Source organism: Gymnogyps californianus, chromosome 21 (assembly GCF_018139145.2).
Source record: "Gymnogyps californianus isolate 813 chromosome 21, ASM1813914v2, whole genome shotgun sequence".
Classification (NCBI taxonomy): Eukaryota; Metazoa; Chordata; class Aves; order Accipitriformes; family Cathartidae; genus Gymnogyps; species Gymnogyps californianus.
The window spans coordinates 9,215,602-9,231,181 of NC_059491.1; the positions used below are offsets into that span (position 1 = coordinate 9,215,602).

Below are 15,580 nucleotides of genomic sequence, written 5' to 3' on the forward strand. Positions count from 1 at the left end.
CCTGTTCTGGGACAGTGCCCTCCTCTTTCACCTCCTCGGAGCCTGCTCATTCTATGGGAAAGAGATTGAGGCAACTGAAGCGAACAAAAGCCTGTTTGCAAGCCCCTTCATAGCACTCATCTCCACATGGCTTTAATTAAAACAGAAACATGGTTTAAACCAGGGGTCCTGCATGGGACTCCAGTGCCACCCTTCCCTGCTGCTGTGTCCTGCTGCCCTCACCCATGCAGGACCCCCACCAGCAGGCACCTAACACCCTGCCGTCTGTGTCCCCAGCCCCATCCCAGGTGGTGGTGGTCCACCAGGAGAGCACGGGCCAGAACAGCGTCACCTTGCTGTGGCAAGAGCCAGACCAGCCCAACGGCATCATCCTGGAGTACGAGATCAAGTACTATGAGAAGGTAACACTGAGCTTGCTGCCACAATCCGGTCCCAGCATGGTGGATTTAGACAGGGGCATGGCTCGGTTTAAATCCTGCTGGTGCAATTGCTGCTATCAGCCAGCCTTGCACAAAGGACTCTTTTGGAAGACTTTGTGGTTGCTGTGCTGATGCAGCAAGGTTTTTGGTGTTACTTTTCCCCAGGACAAGGAAATGCAGAGCTATTCGACTCTGAAATCCAAGGGCACCACTGCCACCATCTCTGGGCTCAAGCCTGCAACCCGCTACATTTTCCAGGTTCGGGCTCGCACCTCCGCTGGCTGCGGGAGGTTCAGTCAGACCGTGGAGGTGGAAACGGGGAAGCTAGGTGAGTGTGTGCAGTTGTGGGATGTGGGAAGTGTGGGGCAGGGAGCAAGGGGGAAGGTGATGCCCTTCTCCGTGGCCATTGTTCCTCTGCCACACAGGGAGGGAGGTTGGAGGCACATCTCCTGGGGTTTCAGCCTGCAGGGCTTGCTTGAGGTTCCCCTCCTGAGATGTGCTTATACATTAGAAAGAAGAGGGAGGAAGGACATAGCAGTTAGGGCAGGGAAGACCTGGTGAGATCCTGAGGCTCCAGACTCCTCTCTGTGCTGGTTTGCTGTATCACCATGGCTTTCCCAGATCTGTGCTTGGTTTCCCCATGTGTAAATGGTCCCTGTACACTGGGAGAGCCCCAAAGCTGGGGCTGGATGGGGGATGGTGCTTTATCTTTGAAGACCATGACCCCATTGGGGTAGGTAAGTTTCTGAGCTCAGCAGAGTGCTCCCCACTCCAGCTCGCCTCCTTCCTACCCCGCTTCTTCCAGTCTCTCTCCGGTACGACACAATGACGATTGTCTGGATCTGCCTGACACTCATCACTGGCCTCGTCGCGTTGCTGGTGGTCCTAATCTGCAAGAAGAGGTAAGTGTTTTCTGGAGGTCAGTGCGGCTTGTCACCAAGCGGGGCAGGAGGGATGGGAGACCTTGGGCGCAACTTTTCTCATCTCAGTTTGTCCAGAGCATCCATAGGTCAGGGGTTAATAAGCAACCAAGAGACTTCATTTTGGAGTCACTGCCTCCACTTTCCCTGAGGCAGAGCCAGTCTCCAGACCTTCTCCTCATGCTAGCAGGCTAAATAGCAGTAGCAGTAGCAATAGCAATAGCGATAGCCATAGCCAGAGCAATACCAGTGCCAGTACCACTACCAGTACGAGGGCTGACTGGATGGGCTAGGGGGTAGCTCTTCTCCATCAGAAAGGCCCAAGGGGGACTGTGTCTGCTACATCTCACCATGGCTGAGCCAAGCATGTGGAGCACACATGCTGCTGCCCAGAGGAGACAAAAGGGCTGCAGCTTTTAGCACTGCCAAGCCTTGGAAAGCACCTGGAAAGAACCTTGCTCCAGGCCAAAGTGTCAGTCCCGCAAGACGCAGGGATGCAGCTGGTGGAGGGCCAAGTGTTAGCTCCAGCTCCTCCTGGGCTGCCTACAGCCCTGGCACGCACTGCCTTCCGCCCTGCCTTTGGGCTGCTTGTGGGAGCGAGGGACAGGAGCACCTCTTCTGATCCTTGTGTCCCCGTGGCAGGCACTGCGGGTACAGCAAGGCTTTCCAGGACTCCGATGAGGAGAAGATGCATTATCAGAATGGGCAAGGTAGGACCCTCCCTGCTGCTGCCCCTGGGGTGTGAAGGACCTCAGCCCTGTGGATGGGCAGGGACCTGGACCATTACCCCCTGGCACTGCTGCGGTTCCCAGGGGGAAGGGTTTTGACCATTGCCTGCTTCTGGGGATGTGTCTAGGAGAGCTGAGTGGGGGCTCTGATCCCAGGGGCATCCTGGTAATGGGGTTGAAGGGTTGCACAGCGTGAGATGGGACTGCGGCAGGTTCATCCCGGAGAGCAGCAGGCCAGAAGAGTAGAAAACTCATCACAGGCGAGGGGTGGAGGTGGGGGGTGATGGAGGGGGTCAATCACATGAAGGAGACCTGGGCAGCCAGGTCCCGGACTGCTCTGAGGACACTGCTATGCCAAAGAGTGCCTTAGGTTTCTTTGGGGCTGCAACCTATGTGGCTCCTCAGCATGTCAACCCAAGAAGTCCTGCCCCTGCCCATCCTCTGCCTGGCTGCTGGGTGCCCCTACTTCTCAGCAGGGCTGCCTGAAAGAGCTTATCTCCTCTCTCCCCTTTGAAACCTGGCAGTGAAGTTCCCTGAGTCCAAGTTCTACGTGGATCCCCACACGTACGAGGACCCCTGCCAAGCCGTGCATGAGTTCACCCGTGAAATTGAGGCCTCCCGGATCAAGATTGAGAAGGTCATCGGGTCTGGTGAGTCCCCGGGCCAGGCTGCCTCTTTGCATCGCCTCTGCTCAGGGAAATTCACAGTCTGAGGTTGTGCCATCTCTGTGGCCTGCTAGGACCACAGCAGGCTGTGCAGCACTGGCACAGTGCTCAGCCAGGGCTTCATCTGCTCCTTATCCTTTTGAGATCAAAATCATGGATAGAGCAGGGGTTTTTTTGGTGCATGAAATAAAGTTTTTGGAGGCAGCCTGGTGTGGAGGGTTGCTGTTAAGCCGGCATGGCACCGACGGCTCAGGCTGACACAGCAGATGGCTCAGCCTGTCCCACGTGGGTGCTCCAACGCGGCCACCCTGCTTTCAAACCTCAGAGCAAGTGTCTGAGGTGACAAGATGCAAATGAAATTGCAAGCAAAATGGTAAATTTTCAGAACAAAAGGAATTTTTGCTTAGGAACAGGGGCTTGCAGGGAAGCATGGGGCAGAGACAGAGCTGGAACTTCACCTGCAGCACCCCAAGGGCTTACCCCAGAGCAGCATTAGGAAGCCTGGCTGAGAGACATCCCTGCTGCTCTAAGAGACTCCCAAATTCGTTCATTAAAAGTGGTAAAGCAAGTGCCACTGTAATCACTACTCTTGGCCCATCGCCTTCAGTAAAAGGCATCAGAGAGAGGTGGTTTCTGATATTTCTGCCCAGTTCCCGGAGGTGGCACTGGAAGCCGGAGGTGGGCAATCCTTTCTGTACTCAGAGGCAGTGATGCACAAAGAGCCCGGGAGTCCTGAGGGGCTGGAGAACGCTGTGAGCGTGCCGGCAGACTGGGTGATCCCTGGTGCTGGTGGGTCGGTGCAAGAAGCTGAGGAGCTCCCCATGCCCTCACCTTCCCTTGCCTTGCAGGGGAGTCCGGAGAGGTGTGCTACGGCCGCCTGAAGCTGCCAGGGAAGAGGGAGATTCCTGTGGCCATCAAGGCACTGAAAGCAGGCTACACGGAGAAGCAGAGACGGGACTTCCTGAGCGAAGCCAGCATCATGGCGCAGTTCGACCACCCCAACGTCATCCATCTGGAGGGGGTGGTGACCAGGAGTATGTGGCTGGTGGGGATGGGACCCTATGGTGGGGCAGAGCTGGGATGTATCTCCCTGTGGGCGCCCTGGGAGATGGGGGTCAGGGATCACTTTGGGTGCACTCCATCCTTTGGCTGCCCTGGTTCCTCGCTTGTCAGATGTCCATTCACGCGGGGTCCCCTCCATCCCACTGATGCCTTCTCTTACAGGACAAACTTTCCATGTGGCAGTTCCCCACCTTGCTCCACAGTGCGCCCTAGGTCAGGGTTATTGGTTTAGGAGATTTCCTACCCATTAGCGTTTATTTTAAAGGCTGCCTGTATTGAATCATAATTTGAAGTCTTCCTTCAAAAAGGCACATTCTGATGCAAAGCATTATGCTAATGGCATGCAAATTTCAGCGGGATAACGAAGCTGACCTAGCCACATCAATAGCACCTGGAGGGAGGGGTAAGTGTTGGGGTTATTGCCACATCCCCACCATTGTGCCTGTCCTGTGCGGTGCATGGGTGAGACCACTCTGTGGGGCTGCAGGAGATCCACAGGCCTGGATTCGTGTCTCTCCCAGTAAAAACCTGGCACTGGGCTTCCCGGAGGAAGGTGACTTCTCTGCTAACTTGACCTCCCTTGTCTTCTGCAGGCAAATTGGTAATGATTGTTACTGAATACATGGAGAACGGCTCACTAGACACCTTCCTCAGGGTAAGGAGCTCTTTCATATTTTTATTCATTGCACATCCCCCTGCGCTGAGTGACTGGAGGAGAGGCTGGTTCCTGCTCCTCAGCCTCATGGTCACTGCAACGCCTGTGCGAGAGTGGTGTGCTCTGGGCTCTCACCTCTCCAGCAGACACCAGCTCCAGGGCATCACAGTTGGCTCCCCAGAGCGGCACTGCAAAGACAGGGACACTTGCCTGAGTGGCGTGTCAGAGGCGCTGGGAGGGTAGGAAGTGGGCTGGGGGGACAAGGGGGAGGCACTGGGATTAGAGGAGGTACTAAGCCAAAGATGAGAGGTACTAGGGGGTTAGTTTAATGAGAGCAGCATCAATAGGATGCTGGTGAAAACCACGAATGAACTCTGGGTTATTTCCTTTCCAGAAACATGATGGGCAGTTCACCATCATCCAGCTGGTGGGCATGTTGCGCGGCATCGGAGCGGGCATGAGGTACCTGTCTGACCTGGGCTACGTGCACCGGGACCTGGCTGCCCGCAACATCCTGGTGAACAGCAACCTGGTCTGCAAAGTGTCTGATTTTGGCCTCTCACGCATCCTGGAGGATGACCCCGATGCTGCGTACACCACCACGGTGCGTGGCTCCTAGCATTGCAGTCTTGTTGATCCTTACTGATGGTGATTGCCCTGGGCCACTGACAGATGGAAAAGTTAGACACTCTCAAGTCAAGATAGGCAGGGCAGGAAAGGAGATAGTCACCTCACTACTGATATCTGGACCAAGAGCATGAACCCAAAGGGCTTCTGAGCCTTAATGCATTGTCCTTCGTACAGGGACATCCCAGAGCTGAAGTGTGCAGTGAACAAAGAGAAACAGGGTGGGAGAGCAGGGAGCTGATCAAACCTCCCCAGCCAACAGCTCCTGTGGGCATGCGTGGCCCACTGCACAGGGACACTCCCATGCCCCCATTGGAGTCCTTCCCTAGACTGTGTAGCTCCATCCACTCCTTCAGTTGTCCTAGAGCCACCGGTCAGTAGGTGGGTGTTACAGTACACTCTTCAGTAGCGTGGCCACACACTAGTTTTTCCATGTGACTCTGCCTCATTCAGGGGTGTGGCAAGGGTGGGAATTGGCTTTGCAACCTAGGTGATTTTGTCTTAATGCAGAACACTTGCCTATGAAGCCATTTTAAGATTTTTCTGGCCAACCTGACAGCTCTGGAGCTTGATGTGCTCCTCCACTGGAGGTCATCAGAGGCAAAATGAAATACATTGAGGGAATGTGCTCTTTTTGCTCTTCTCTGGACATGAAAGAAATTAGTGTGCTCCCCAGGCACACCTCTGGCTGGGAAAATGTGGTGGATAGACAGTTCCCGATGGAGGCCAGTTTGGAGCTGCAGCTGAGGAGTCTGAGCATCATTTTTCAGAAGGACCAAGACTAGAGAAGCAGAAGGAGCTTCAGGTTACTTTGGGGTAGCTGTCGGCAATGCAGAGCATAGCCCAAAGTGGTTGCAGCTCTGAGGGATGAGTGCACAGTGGCCCAGCCTGGAGAACATGGCCTTCACGCTCTCAGCTTGGCTTCAGCCAAGTGGAGAACTGAGCCAGAATGTGTCCTCTGCGTGTCTTTGTGTTCAGCTGCTCCCTTTGGTATCTCAAGAAATAACTTGATATTCCAGATCCTTTAATTCTGGGGAAAGTTCCTGCTGCTTGGCTCAAGTACAGCATCTTCTGCATCTGGGCTTTGGGACTCTCAGAGGAAGGGTAGCAAGGGGCCCAAGATCAGCTAGGGCTTCCTGATGTCAGAGCAGCCCTTCTCCTTGTCCATAGCCTACAGACACACACATAGCCTGGCCTTCCTCCCACTGAGCCAGTCTCTGAGCTTTCCCCCAGTGCTTTTAATCTTCGTGAATAAGTTTCCAGAGACAGTATGTCAGTGACCACACTGGGTCAGGAATGTGACCTGAGTGACCAGAGCTCATGTATGGACCTACCTGCTGACCCTTTCCAATCTTGCCCAGTTTCTAGAGACACTGTCTCATGTCCCCAGTATGAATGCAAGCAGGGAGGTCACTAGAGGACGGAGCAGCCACCGGGAATGTCACAAGCAGAGGCTTTGAGGCATCTTGGCACAGTGAAACCCACCAGAGCTGATTGCTCTGGAGGAAGACTAGGTGCATAGTCTGGGTAGAGCTGAACCACAAGGATGCAGTGACAGGATCAGGAGCATGAGATCTCAGTCAGGGTATCCTGAAAATGAGGATGCTTTCTTGTTCTGAAACTTGTGATAAGACGGTATCCTGTGTTCCTCCTCTATTGTCCTCGACCTGCTCAGAAGATCACTTCCCCAAAGGGACTCTCCCAAAGGACACAACATTCATCTTCAGTCCCCATCAAGGAGTGCGCCAGAGCAGGCAGGACTCAGTTGGGTGGAGGCAACTCTCTCTAGACAGGGATACCTGAAAGGTGTTCCCAGGAACATCACTCCTGCCCCAGCTGCTCTGGGAAACCCATCCAACGTTCCCTGCACCACAACTTTCCTATTCAGATGGCTGGCAACCACATTTCCAGTTTAAATGTATTCTTAGCCCATATAGTACTGATTTTTGTCAGCATGGTCCTTTAATTCAACAAGTCCTCCTCTTCAGTGCTTGCCTGCCAAAGCAGTAATGGACAGGGAGCACATGCCATCGCTCTCCTTGTCTGCTCAAGTCAGGCTCTCTGCCTGCGCCCGGGGTCAGCTCCATGCTTTTGTGCTCTGGTAGCCCTCAGCTCCACTTCATCACTTTGAATTCCTCTTTCCTGAACACTGAGGGCCAGAATTGTGCATGAAGAAGACCTTGTAAAACAGCACAGCTTTCTCTTTGCTCTACTGGAAATACCTTGATGTCATCCTTCAGGTACACCTCTAGGCTTATCTGGTGCAGTTTGCCTCCTCAGTCCTTCCCAGAAGATGCCATCCCAACATATCACTTACCTAATCTGCTGTCATAGCTGCAGAGAGGTAGGGATGCCTAAGCCCTGCATGCTCTGAGCCTCCCCTGTTGCTCACTTTTTCAGGGGGGGAAGATCCCCATTCGCTGGACGGCTCCAGAGGCCATCGCATACCGCAAGTTCTCCTCGGCCAGCGATGTGTGGAGCTACGGCATCATTATGTGGGAGGTGCTGGCCTACGGCGAGCGCCCGTACTGGAACATGACCAACCGGGACGTGAGTGGACGCCGGGCAGCATGGTGGCAGCCTGCCTCTCCTCCTGCCCTCACCCAAGCCAGCCTAGCAGGGGGGGCCAGGGAAAAGGGACCCGAAGAGCAGCCCTTGCCTCTCCTCGCATCCCCGCAGGGCTGTGCACAGTGTGCTTGTCCCCTCAGTGGGGACGTCAGTGTGTTGCCCGTCATTGCACCATGCAGGCTTTCCCCTTGCAGTGCCATGGCTCCTGGCTGTGCCTGGTTGTGTGCATGATGGGTCTCCCCATCCCTGTCTGCTGCTCTGTACAAGCCTTTCTGCTGGCTGGAGAGCTTCAGGAGGTGTTGTGCCACCTTTCCCATTCCCTGGAAGGGGTCAGGGCTTCCTTAGGATCACTGCAGCCCCACTGCATTAGCCTGCCAGTCCTTCCTGCACCCAGTGCTGGGGGTCCATCCCTTCCACTGCCCACGTGAGGCTGCTGAGAGCCCCAGGCTTGCACCACCCAGCAGTGAGCTTTGGGCTTGTCCGAGTTATGTGGAGCCACTCTTACCTCAAGAGTAGCATAAAAACTGTAGGGAAATGTAGGTTATATTCCTGACTAAAACCTGGGAGCAAAATTTCCAAAAGGAGGCAATAAAATGAATATTCTGACTCTGCAGAACCCCAGGACTCCTTTTTTCAGCCTATGGGGACTATAAACCTATCTGCCGTCTCCCTGCTCTGGGAGTCCTGAGAGTCCCCTCTCTCTCTAGTGTTTTTATTATTTTAGAAAGTGGCTTTGGTGACAACAGGGCATGGATGCAGTGGCTTACACTACCTCCTTCGCACAGTTCCTTCGAGCAGGGTTTCCTCCAGCCTTGCTGAGCGCTGGCAAACCCTGGTTGTAGAACAACTGAGTGTGAGTGCAGCTCATGTGGCTTGTCTGCTGGAGGGAAGCTGCAATATTTTAGGCCTGTTAGACCACTTGATACATCTGCTGTCATAGCAGTGATTTCTTGTATGTCTGTGGTATCCAGCCTGCTTCCAGCTCTCCACAGAGACTGCACACAGCTCACTGGCAATTCACTTGTTGTTTAGCATGAATCTTGTGTACCCCCCCCACTTCCCCATCTGATGGCCCCAGCAGCTCACGCACCAGGGATCTTCCCTGTGTGCCACCGTCTGGGGTGCTGGGAGTCGGGTGGGGGTGCAGCCCCACTTCGGCATGTGGCTTCCTTCCAGGTCATTAACTCGGTAGAGGAAGGCTACCGCCTGCCTGCCCCCATGGGCTGCCCCACAGCCCTCCACCAGCTCATGCTGGATTGCTGGCAGAAGGACCGCAGCGAGCGGCCACGCTTCTCCCAGATTGTCGGCATCCTGGACAAGCTGATCCGCAACCCTGACAACTTGAAGTGCACAGCCACCGTGAACCGGTAAGGGCTCCCTGAGCTGCCGCGATGAGCAGGGGTTGACAGCTGATGCTGGGCAGAGCATGTGGGTTACAGCGAATAAGGGATATTTCTGCCCAGCTCTAGCAGCAGTGGCTTCCCCTGTGACCATGGACATGCATGGGGCCCATGGGCACATCTTGTGGTGGGCAGTGGGAAGCATCCTGCACTTCACTGCCTCGCTCCCACCGTGGCATCCCCACGCCAGGGTCTGGTCAAGTATGTGCAGCAGTGCCCACGCAGCAGCCTGCCTGCCTTTACCTGCCTGCGAGGGCTCTCTCTGTCCTGCCCTCACCTGCAGGGTCACAGGCTCTTTGAGGTGGACCTCACAGCCTGGCCACCTAGGACCAACACCTCCTGGTCTAACCCCTCCTGTCCTGCTCCCAGGTTCACCCAAACACCCTTCGACAGGGGTCTCCTCGACCTGGCCAGCTGTCTGACAGTGGAGGACTGGCTGGACTCCATCCGGCTGGGGCACTACCGGGACAACTTTGCCATGGCAGGGTACTCCTCCCTAGGCATGGTGATGCGCATGAACGTCGAGTGAGTACCAGAGAGCAAACAGCACCTTCTGGGTTGCCCTGCGCCATCCCACTAGCCCCAAACAGTGACCGTCCTGCCTTGGCTTGCTCGACCTAGTTGGTCCCTGATGCCAGAGACGCACCCTTAAGGAAACGGTGTTGAGACCTGGGACGATGTCCAAGGCTGTGCTGACCCTTGAGAGAAGGTGTGGGAGTTGTACTGAGAGGGTGTGAGTATCAAGTCACCTCTGGTGCTCTGTGGTGGCTCTCCAATGTCACCATAGGTTCATAGGTAATTCGGGTTGTAAGGTGCTTCAGGAGGTCATATAATGCAACCTCCTGATCAAAGCAGGGTCAGATATGAGGTTGCTGTCTCCTTGTACTTGTCACCTTTGTTTCCCCTGCAAAAGGCATGTCTGGACCAGAGTGTGGCTGTGCCATACTGCACAGCTTCTCTGGGATCATTGGGAAACAAAAACGGAGCTGGGGTGCACCTCAGAGCTTCTTCAGACCCCAGTGCACTGGACTGGCTCCCTGCTCAGTGCAGCTAGGCAGGGAGGCACCATCCAGGGCCTCAGTGTGAGTGGAAGGTCATAGCCAAGTGACCAAGACTGGGTTAAGTAAGGAGAGCTGGGGAAGATGTGTCCCAGCACCCATCCTCCTCCTCCTGCTGTAAGGAGCTTGCTCTGCCACCCATCTAGGGGGTCTCTGAGGTGGCTGATGCTCTAAGCGGTACCAGAAAAGACAGCAACTATAGCTGCTCCTACCCTGGACTTACACTCCCCATCCCTTGGCGTTAGCGTTAGTACCAGGGCTGGCAACAACCTCTCCTGCCTCTGAGGAGACTTGTTCCCTGTCAAAAGGCATGGAGATGCCAGATGGTAGTTCCTGTGACTCGGGAAGGGCGTGACGGTTGAAACCTTGGTTGAGGTGTGGCAGGTAGAGAAGGAGCCAGTGAAAGGGAAGATGGAAAGACGCAGGCAGAGGGCTGTCATGTGCATTGATCGGGGGCTGTACTTGGGGCCTTTGCTGTGGGACTGAGCTGATACTGATCCTTGTTTCTCATGCACATCAGGGAAGCTTTTGAGTGGGGAAGGCTCATCATCCATCTGTCTTTCTGACTGGGTTATCTGAGGGCACCTCGCTAAAACTGAACCCAATTTCAGAGCATCGATCTTGTCACCTACTAGCCTGTCAGGAGTGATCCCGCTCCTGCTCCACCTCCCCCCGGGGCTGTCACAGCGACCCTGTCAGGAGGATGTGCCCGAAGGAACAGCAGCCTCCCTGTCCCTGGGACGATGCCCATGGACCCTCAGCAGCAGCAGCCTTGTGCTGATGGGCAAGCGGGGCCCTGGGCTGGTCCATGGGGTGCACAGATGGGGAGGAGCAGTGTCTCTCCGGGGCCTGGCACAGGTCTAGCCCATGGGGTGTCTGACAGTGTCTTCGTTCTCCAGGGATATTCGGAGTCTGGGCATCACGATGATGGGCCACCAGAAGAAGATCTTGAGCAGCATCCAGGCCATGAGATCCCAGCTGCTGAATACAAATGGCCCCAGGAGGCACCTCTGATCACCAGCTTTGCAGACCCGCATCGGGCATTCCTTAACACTTACCCTGGCAAAGGGGCAGCAGGGTGGTGAGCAGGAAAAGGGGCACCAGACCAGGACCTGGAGCCCCGCCAGCATCTCTTTGATTTCAGCGTCAGTGGAAACGTGGCTTTCCAGATGCCTCGATGGTCCTGCTGCCTCCTTCCCCCATCTGAAGGGGGGAGCAGCCTTCCAAGTGGGCTAGGGACATGTCATGCCTCTCTCCATCCTCTACTGTGTCCCTGTGGGACTGGGGGTCCCCACACAACTATGCAGGACAGGTGGTAACCCCTTCACACAGCGGGATGGCCCCAGCTGCACCTGCAGATGGAGGGGTATCAGATGCAACAGCAATACCAGGAGCAGTGGGACTGGGCTTGCCATGGCACACAGCTCCTTTGGATCTGACAACTGGGGAGTTGGGTCTCTGAACTGAGGAGGGCTACACAGACTGCCACACAGCAGACACAACCCTGCTCCCAGTACCTCCCAGTTCCAGTGTACTCCAGCCTGGACCTCCTGAACTGCACCAACCTGCAGGTGACTTCATGGTCCACCTCTACCAAGCCCACGAGGGCAGGGGACAGAGTACAAGGTGGCAGTGTCAGGAACAGCTGGCTCTGCGTGCAGAGGAGACTTCCCCAGCATGGAGGAGAGTTGGCCAGGGTCTGCTATCTGGAGCCTCAAGAAGCCCCAGGGTGCTGCAGGAGGCTCTCCACCTCTTGAACCCACCAGCACTGCTCCTCTCCAGATCCAGCCCAGGCATCCCAGGGCAGCCCAGGCACATTTTCTAGGGCCACAAGCTCAGGTTTCTCCCCTGGCAGAACAACCATCCTGGCCTCCTCCAAAGCCGTACCAGAGCAGAGAGGAGCAGGAGAGTTTGCTCTCATCTCACATGATGGAGGGATAGAGACACTTCTGCCAAACTCTTCTTTGTTCTTATATTGCCCTAGAGAAACCCAAAAGCTGTCCCATTACGACGCTATCTGCCTATGCCCAGGGCTGCCATGTCATCTGCAGAGGAGGGGTCCTGAGCAACATTTCCAGCTGCAATCACACAGTCCTATGGCTGGGGACAGGGGCTCTGGGCAAAGAGGATCTTCAGCACTACCCAGCTGGTGAGCCTGGTGACTGGGAGGTTGCCCTTTCCTCCACAGCTCTCCTCTCCTCCACACGAGCATCTCTTTTGGTGAGCTTGCCTGGTGCGGAGCAGTGGCCTCCAAAGACATGTGGAGCTGGTCTGAAGGGCTGAGCTGGCTGCAGAGATGCAGATGTGCCAGGGAGGGGGGGCAGGCTGTGGGCTGGGAAGGTTCCTCTTGGGTGTAAATACAATTTTCTATGGGTTTGGGAACTGTTTTACTGAAATACGATGTTAAGTACACAAAAATGGTCTCAAAGCACAGAAGCCTCAGTCGTGGGGCTGAACTCACTGCAAAAAAATCTGCTGGGAGCGTGGCTGGGGAGGGGGGCTGCTGGAGAAGGAGAAGTGCTGGAGGGGAGCCACGCTGACTGCCAGGGACCAGCCTGGCCCACAGCATCCTGTCCTTAGCACTGGCACAGTAAATCCAGCATCACTCAAATGCAGGTACTGGTAGGATCTGGCCTGAGGTCTGTTCCTCCCAGTGCTGTTTGGGCACAAGGGGGGTGGGGGGAGGGTTAAAGCCATTTCTCAGCTGCAATAATCCTGGCTAAACTGGCCTTTCTGGGGCTAGCTTAGCTTTCCATCCAGGGCGCTTATGTCCTGATGGATTCTCTGACTGTGGCGGGCACTTTACTTCTTCCTATGGAAGCTCTTTGTAATGGGGGACAGATGCAATGTGTTGTGTAATTTGTATTGCAATTGCACCCTGCGTCCTGCACTCAGACCTGTCACACACCCACCCTGCAGTCAGCATCATGACGGAGGTCAGTCCAAGCCCTGCAGCACAGGATGGTGGGTGCTGGCTGTGTCGTCTCTTCCCAACATTTGGGACTCCCTGGAGGGTGAGTCTATCATGGACAAACTGGGGAGAGCAGAGGTCAGGCCAATGCCACAGACCTGTGTCCTTGGGGTTTGCTGGGCAACCCTGGTAACGTGCGCTGCAGGATCTGAGGTTGGGAGCTGCCAGATGGCCCCTTTCCGGGTGGTTCATGGGTCAGATCCTGCAGCGTGGGGTTGTTGGGCTGCTCCCGGCTGTGGGGATGGCAGGGCAGGGTTTGCCTTTTATGTTCAGAGTGTGCACCTCCTCCTGGAGAATAAAACTTCTTCTTCCCATGGGCCATCTCCTTGCCTGTTATTGTCACTGTGCTGCACAGAGCTGCTTCACCACTTGCAGAGAGCATGGGGGCCTCCATGGCTGCTTCAGAGGCACAGGGGGGCCAGCACTGGGATGCCCAGCTAGCCACCACCTTCTTTTGCTCCAGAAAGCCTCCCACACGTGAAGGTTGCTTCCCTGGGGAGCAGGAATGTCTGTGGGATGGGTCCACAGGTGCCTGGAAAGGCCAAGAGGCTGATTGTTTGTAGGCTCCCTGTGAGAGGGTTGCTGGGAGAAGCCTCCCCAAAACCACCAAGTCATTGCTACATAGGAGCATCTCATGCAGGAGATCATGCAAGCACAGGATATCTTGCATGCAGAGGCTCCTCTGAACCTCGGGGGTCTCTTGTAGGTTTTTCCAGACCCAGGCTTACTCTCTCCTGGAAATTCAGGAATTTTTAAAAAAAGCAAAAAAAACCCCAGTAAAACCTCAACCCTCATCCCCTGAAGTCTGAGCTCTAGTGTCTTGTAAGTGGGCTTGCAAAACCCTTCTTGTAGGCATTTAGCTGTGGTTCCAGCTGCCCTCCAGTGAAGGATTTACCAGCATACAAGTTGCAGGGACGAAGACAACAACAGCATTTGCAGGAAAGAAGCATATTTTTCTTGCCATATAAAACCAAAAGGGCACTACAGCACAGGGTGGGATTGGCTCTATCCGTGTCACTGCCTGCTCGCGTGCCCCCAGCCTTTGCAGCCCTGCAGGGATGGAGGTGACCGTCCCCAGGCAGTGCAGCCCCGCTCCACATCCCTGCTGTGGGGAAAGGCCAGCCTGGTTTCTCTGCAGTGCTGCACAGCCCTCTCCTCCTGGGTGCCCCAGCCCTCCTTGCACCGGCTGTCTACATGCTACAAGTTATCCTGCCAGCGCTGTCCAGAGCCTCCTTCCTCCCAGTCCCCCCCTTTCACCGTTCCCTCTGGTGCCCCCTTTCCCGAAGCACTGGCCCCCAGGCTGGGCAAGCTGCTCCTGGGCAGGCTCCCCAGTGCTGAGGGTTGAGCTCACAAGCCCTGCGCTCTGCATTCCTCCTTACCTACCCCATTTTGGTGTTTGCATTTCCCGTCACTACCACCCACATCATGACTGCAGGATGCCTGTTGCTCCTCCTGTTGCTCCTGACCTGTCCTGTCCCAGACCCTCCTCCTTTCCCCATCACCTCCCAAACGCATCCTTAGGCATCATGTTCCACCTTTCTAGTTTGCTGGAGCCTTCATCTGCCAGAGACTTCAAGAAATATGGTTGGAAGGGACCTCTGAAGGTCACCTCATCCCGCTCCTCCACATGCATGTCCAGTGCACACAGCTGTGCAGGTTCTGCTCAAACCCTCGCCCCGTCACGCAGACAGGGACAGCAACCATGTCACACCTCGCTCACGGTACACCGCTGGCACTGGGCACAGTGGGACAGCCTGGGAATGCTGGGACATGTCAGTGTTCACCGAGGACCCACATTTCACTAATTTATTTCAGTTATGAATAAAGCCAGTATCCACATTGTGCAAAATGTACAAAGTTTTCTTACATTTCTCAGTCCCAAAGCAAACACTTGATCCATGGAAGGATGGATGATGCTGGTGCCTGGCTTCTCCCCCCGGGTATGGGCAGGGAGAGACGCACTCAGCTAGGCTGGTGTGCATTGCTCTGCGTGGGTAGGGGCCCGTATTCAGAGCTGCTCCACAGCTACTACAGCATCACTTTGTGAAAGACTGTGAGGACCATGCCCAGGGCATCACCCCGCTCACAACCCCCAGGAAGACGAGGCACGGTTGTGTCATTTTTAACATGTCATTTCTTCCCCTTCTGGAAGAAATTGCCATGAAATTGCAGTCCTGGCAAGGGCCAGTCATCAGGGGCTCCTCTCCAGGACACAGAGCCACGTTTCCAGACCTCGTGCACTGCTCCATGTTCCCAAAGCTGAGCCCCACCACAGGCAGTTGGTGTCCAGTCCAGCCAGGCTGGGGACAGGGCTGGCACCCAGGGATCCTGATGGCTGAGAGAAGAACCGGCTCAGCAGCAAACCCCTTGTGGAGAGGACTTAGGGAACCTGTCCAGGGGAACGAGCTGGTCAAGAGCCAAACTCTTCTATCCGAGGAAAGGTGATGACAACTCTGGCTTATGTATGACAGCAAATAAACCCCTTCATGTATCAAAATAGCCCTTAG

The 15,580-nt window shown here is 55.3% G+C and overlaps 1 protein-coding gene across 1 annotated transcript in view; it reads left to right on the forward strand.

Annotated features, from left to right (window-relative positions):
* EPHA8 (EPH receptor A8) overlaps positions 1 to 11,116 on the forward strand; it is a 51,406-nt gene extending 40,290 nt beyond the window's left edge. Inside the window, exons 6-17 of the mRNA XM_050909280.1 lie at positions 277 to 401; positions 585 to 747; positions 1,225 to 1,321; positions 1,982 to 2,049; positions 2,592 to 2,717; positions 3,581 to 3,766; positions 4,388 to 4,449; positions 4,844 to 5,053; positions 7,477 to 7,626; positions 8,821 to 9,011; positions 9,414 to 9,569; positions 11,002 to 11,116. Of these exons, the coding sequence (XP_050765237.1) occupies positions 277 to 401; positions 585 to 747; positions 1,225 to 1,321; positions 1,982 to 2,049; positions 2,592 to 2,717; positions 3,581 to 3,766; positions 4,388 to 4,449; positions 4,844 to 5,053; positions 7,477 to 7,626; positions 8,821 to 9,011; positions 9,414 to 9,569; positions 11,002 to 11,116 (1,649 nt within the window). The remainder of the gene's footprint in view (positions 1 to 276; positions 402 to 584; positions 748 to 1,224; positions 1,322 to 1,981; positions 2,050 to 2,591; positions 2,718 to 3,580; positions 3,767 to 4,387; positions 4,450 to 4,843; positions 5,054 to 7,476; positions 7,627 to 8,820; positions 9,012 to 9,413; positions 9,570 to 11,001) is intronic.
* The last annotated feature ends 4,464 nt before the right edge of the window (positions 11,117 to 15,580 follow it).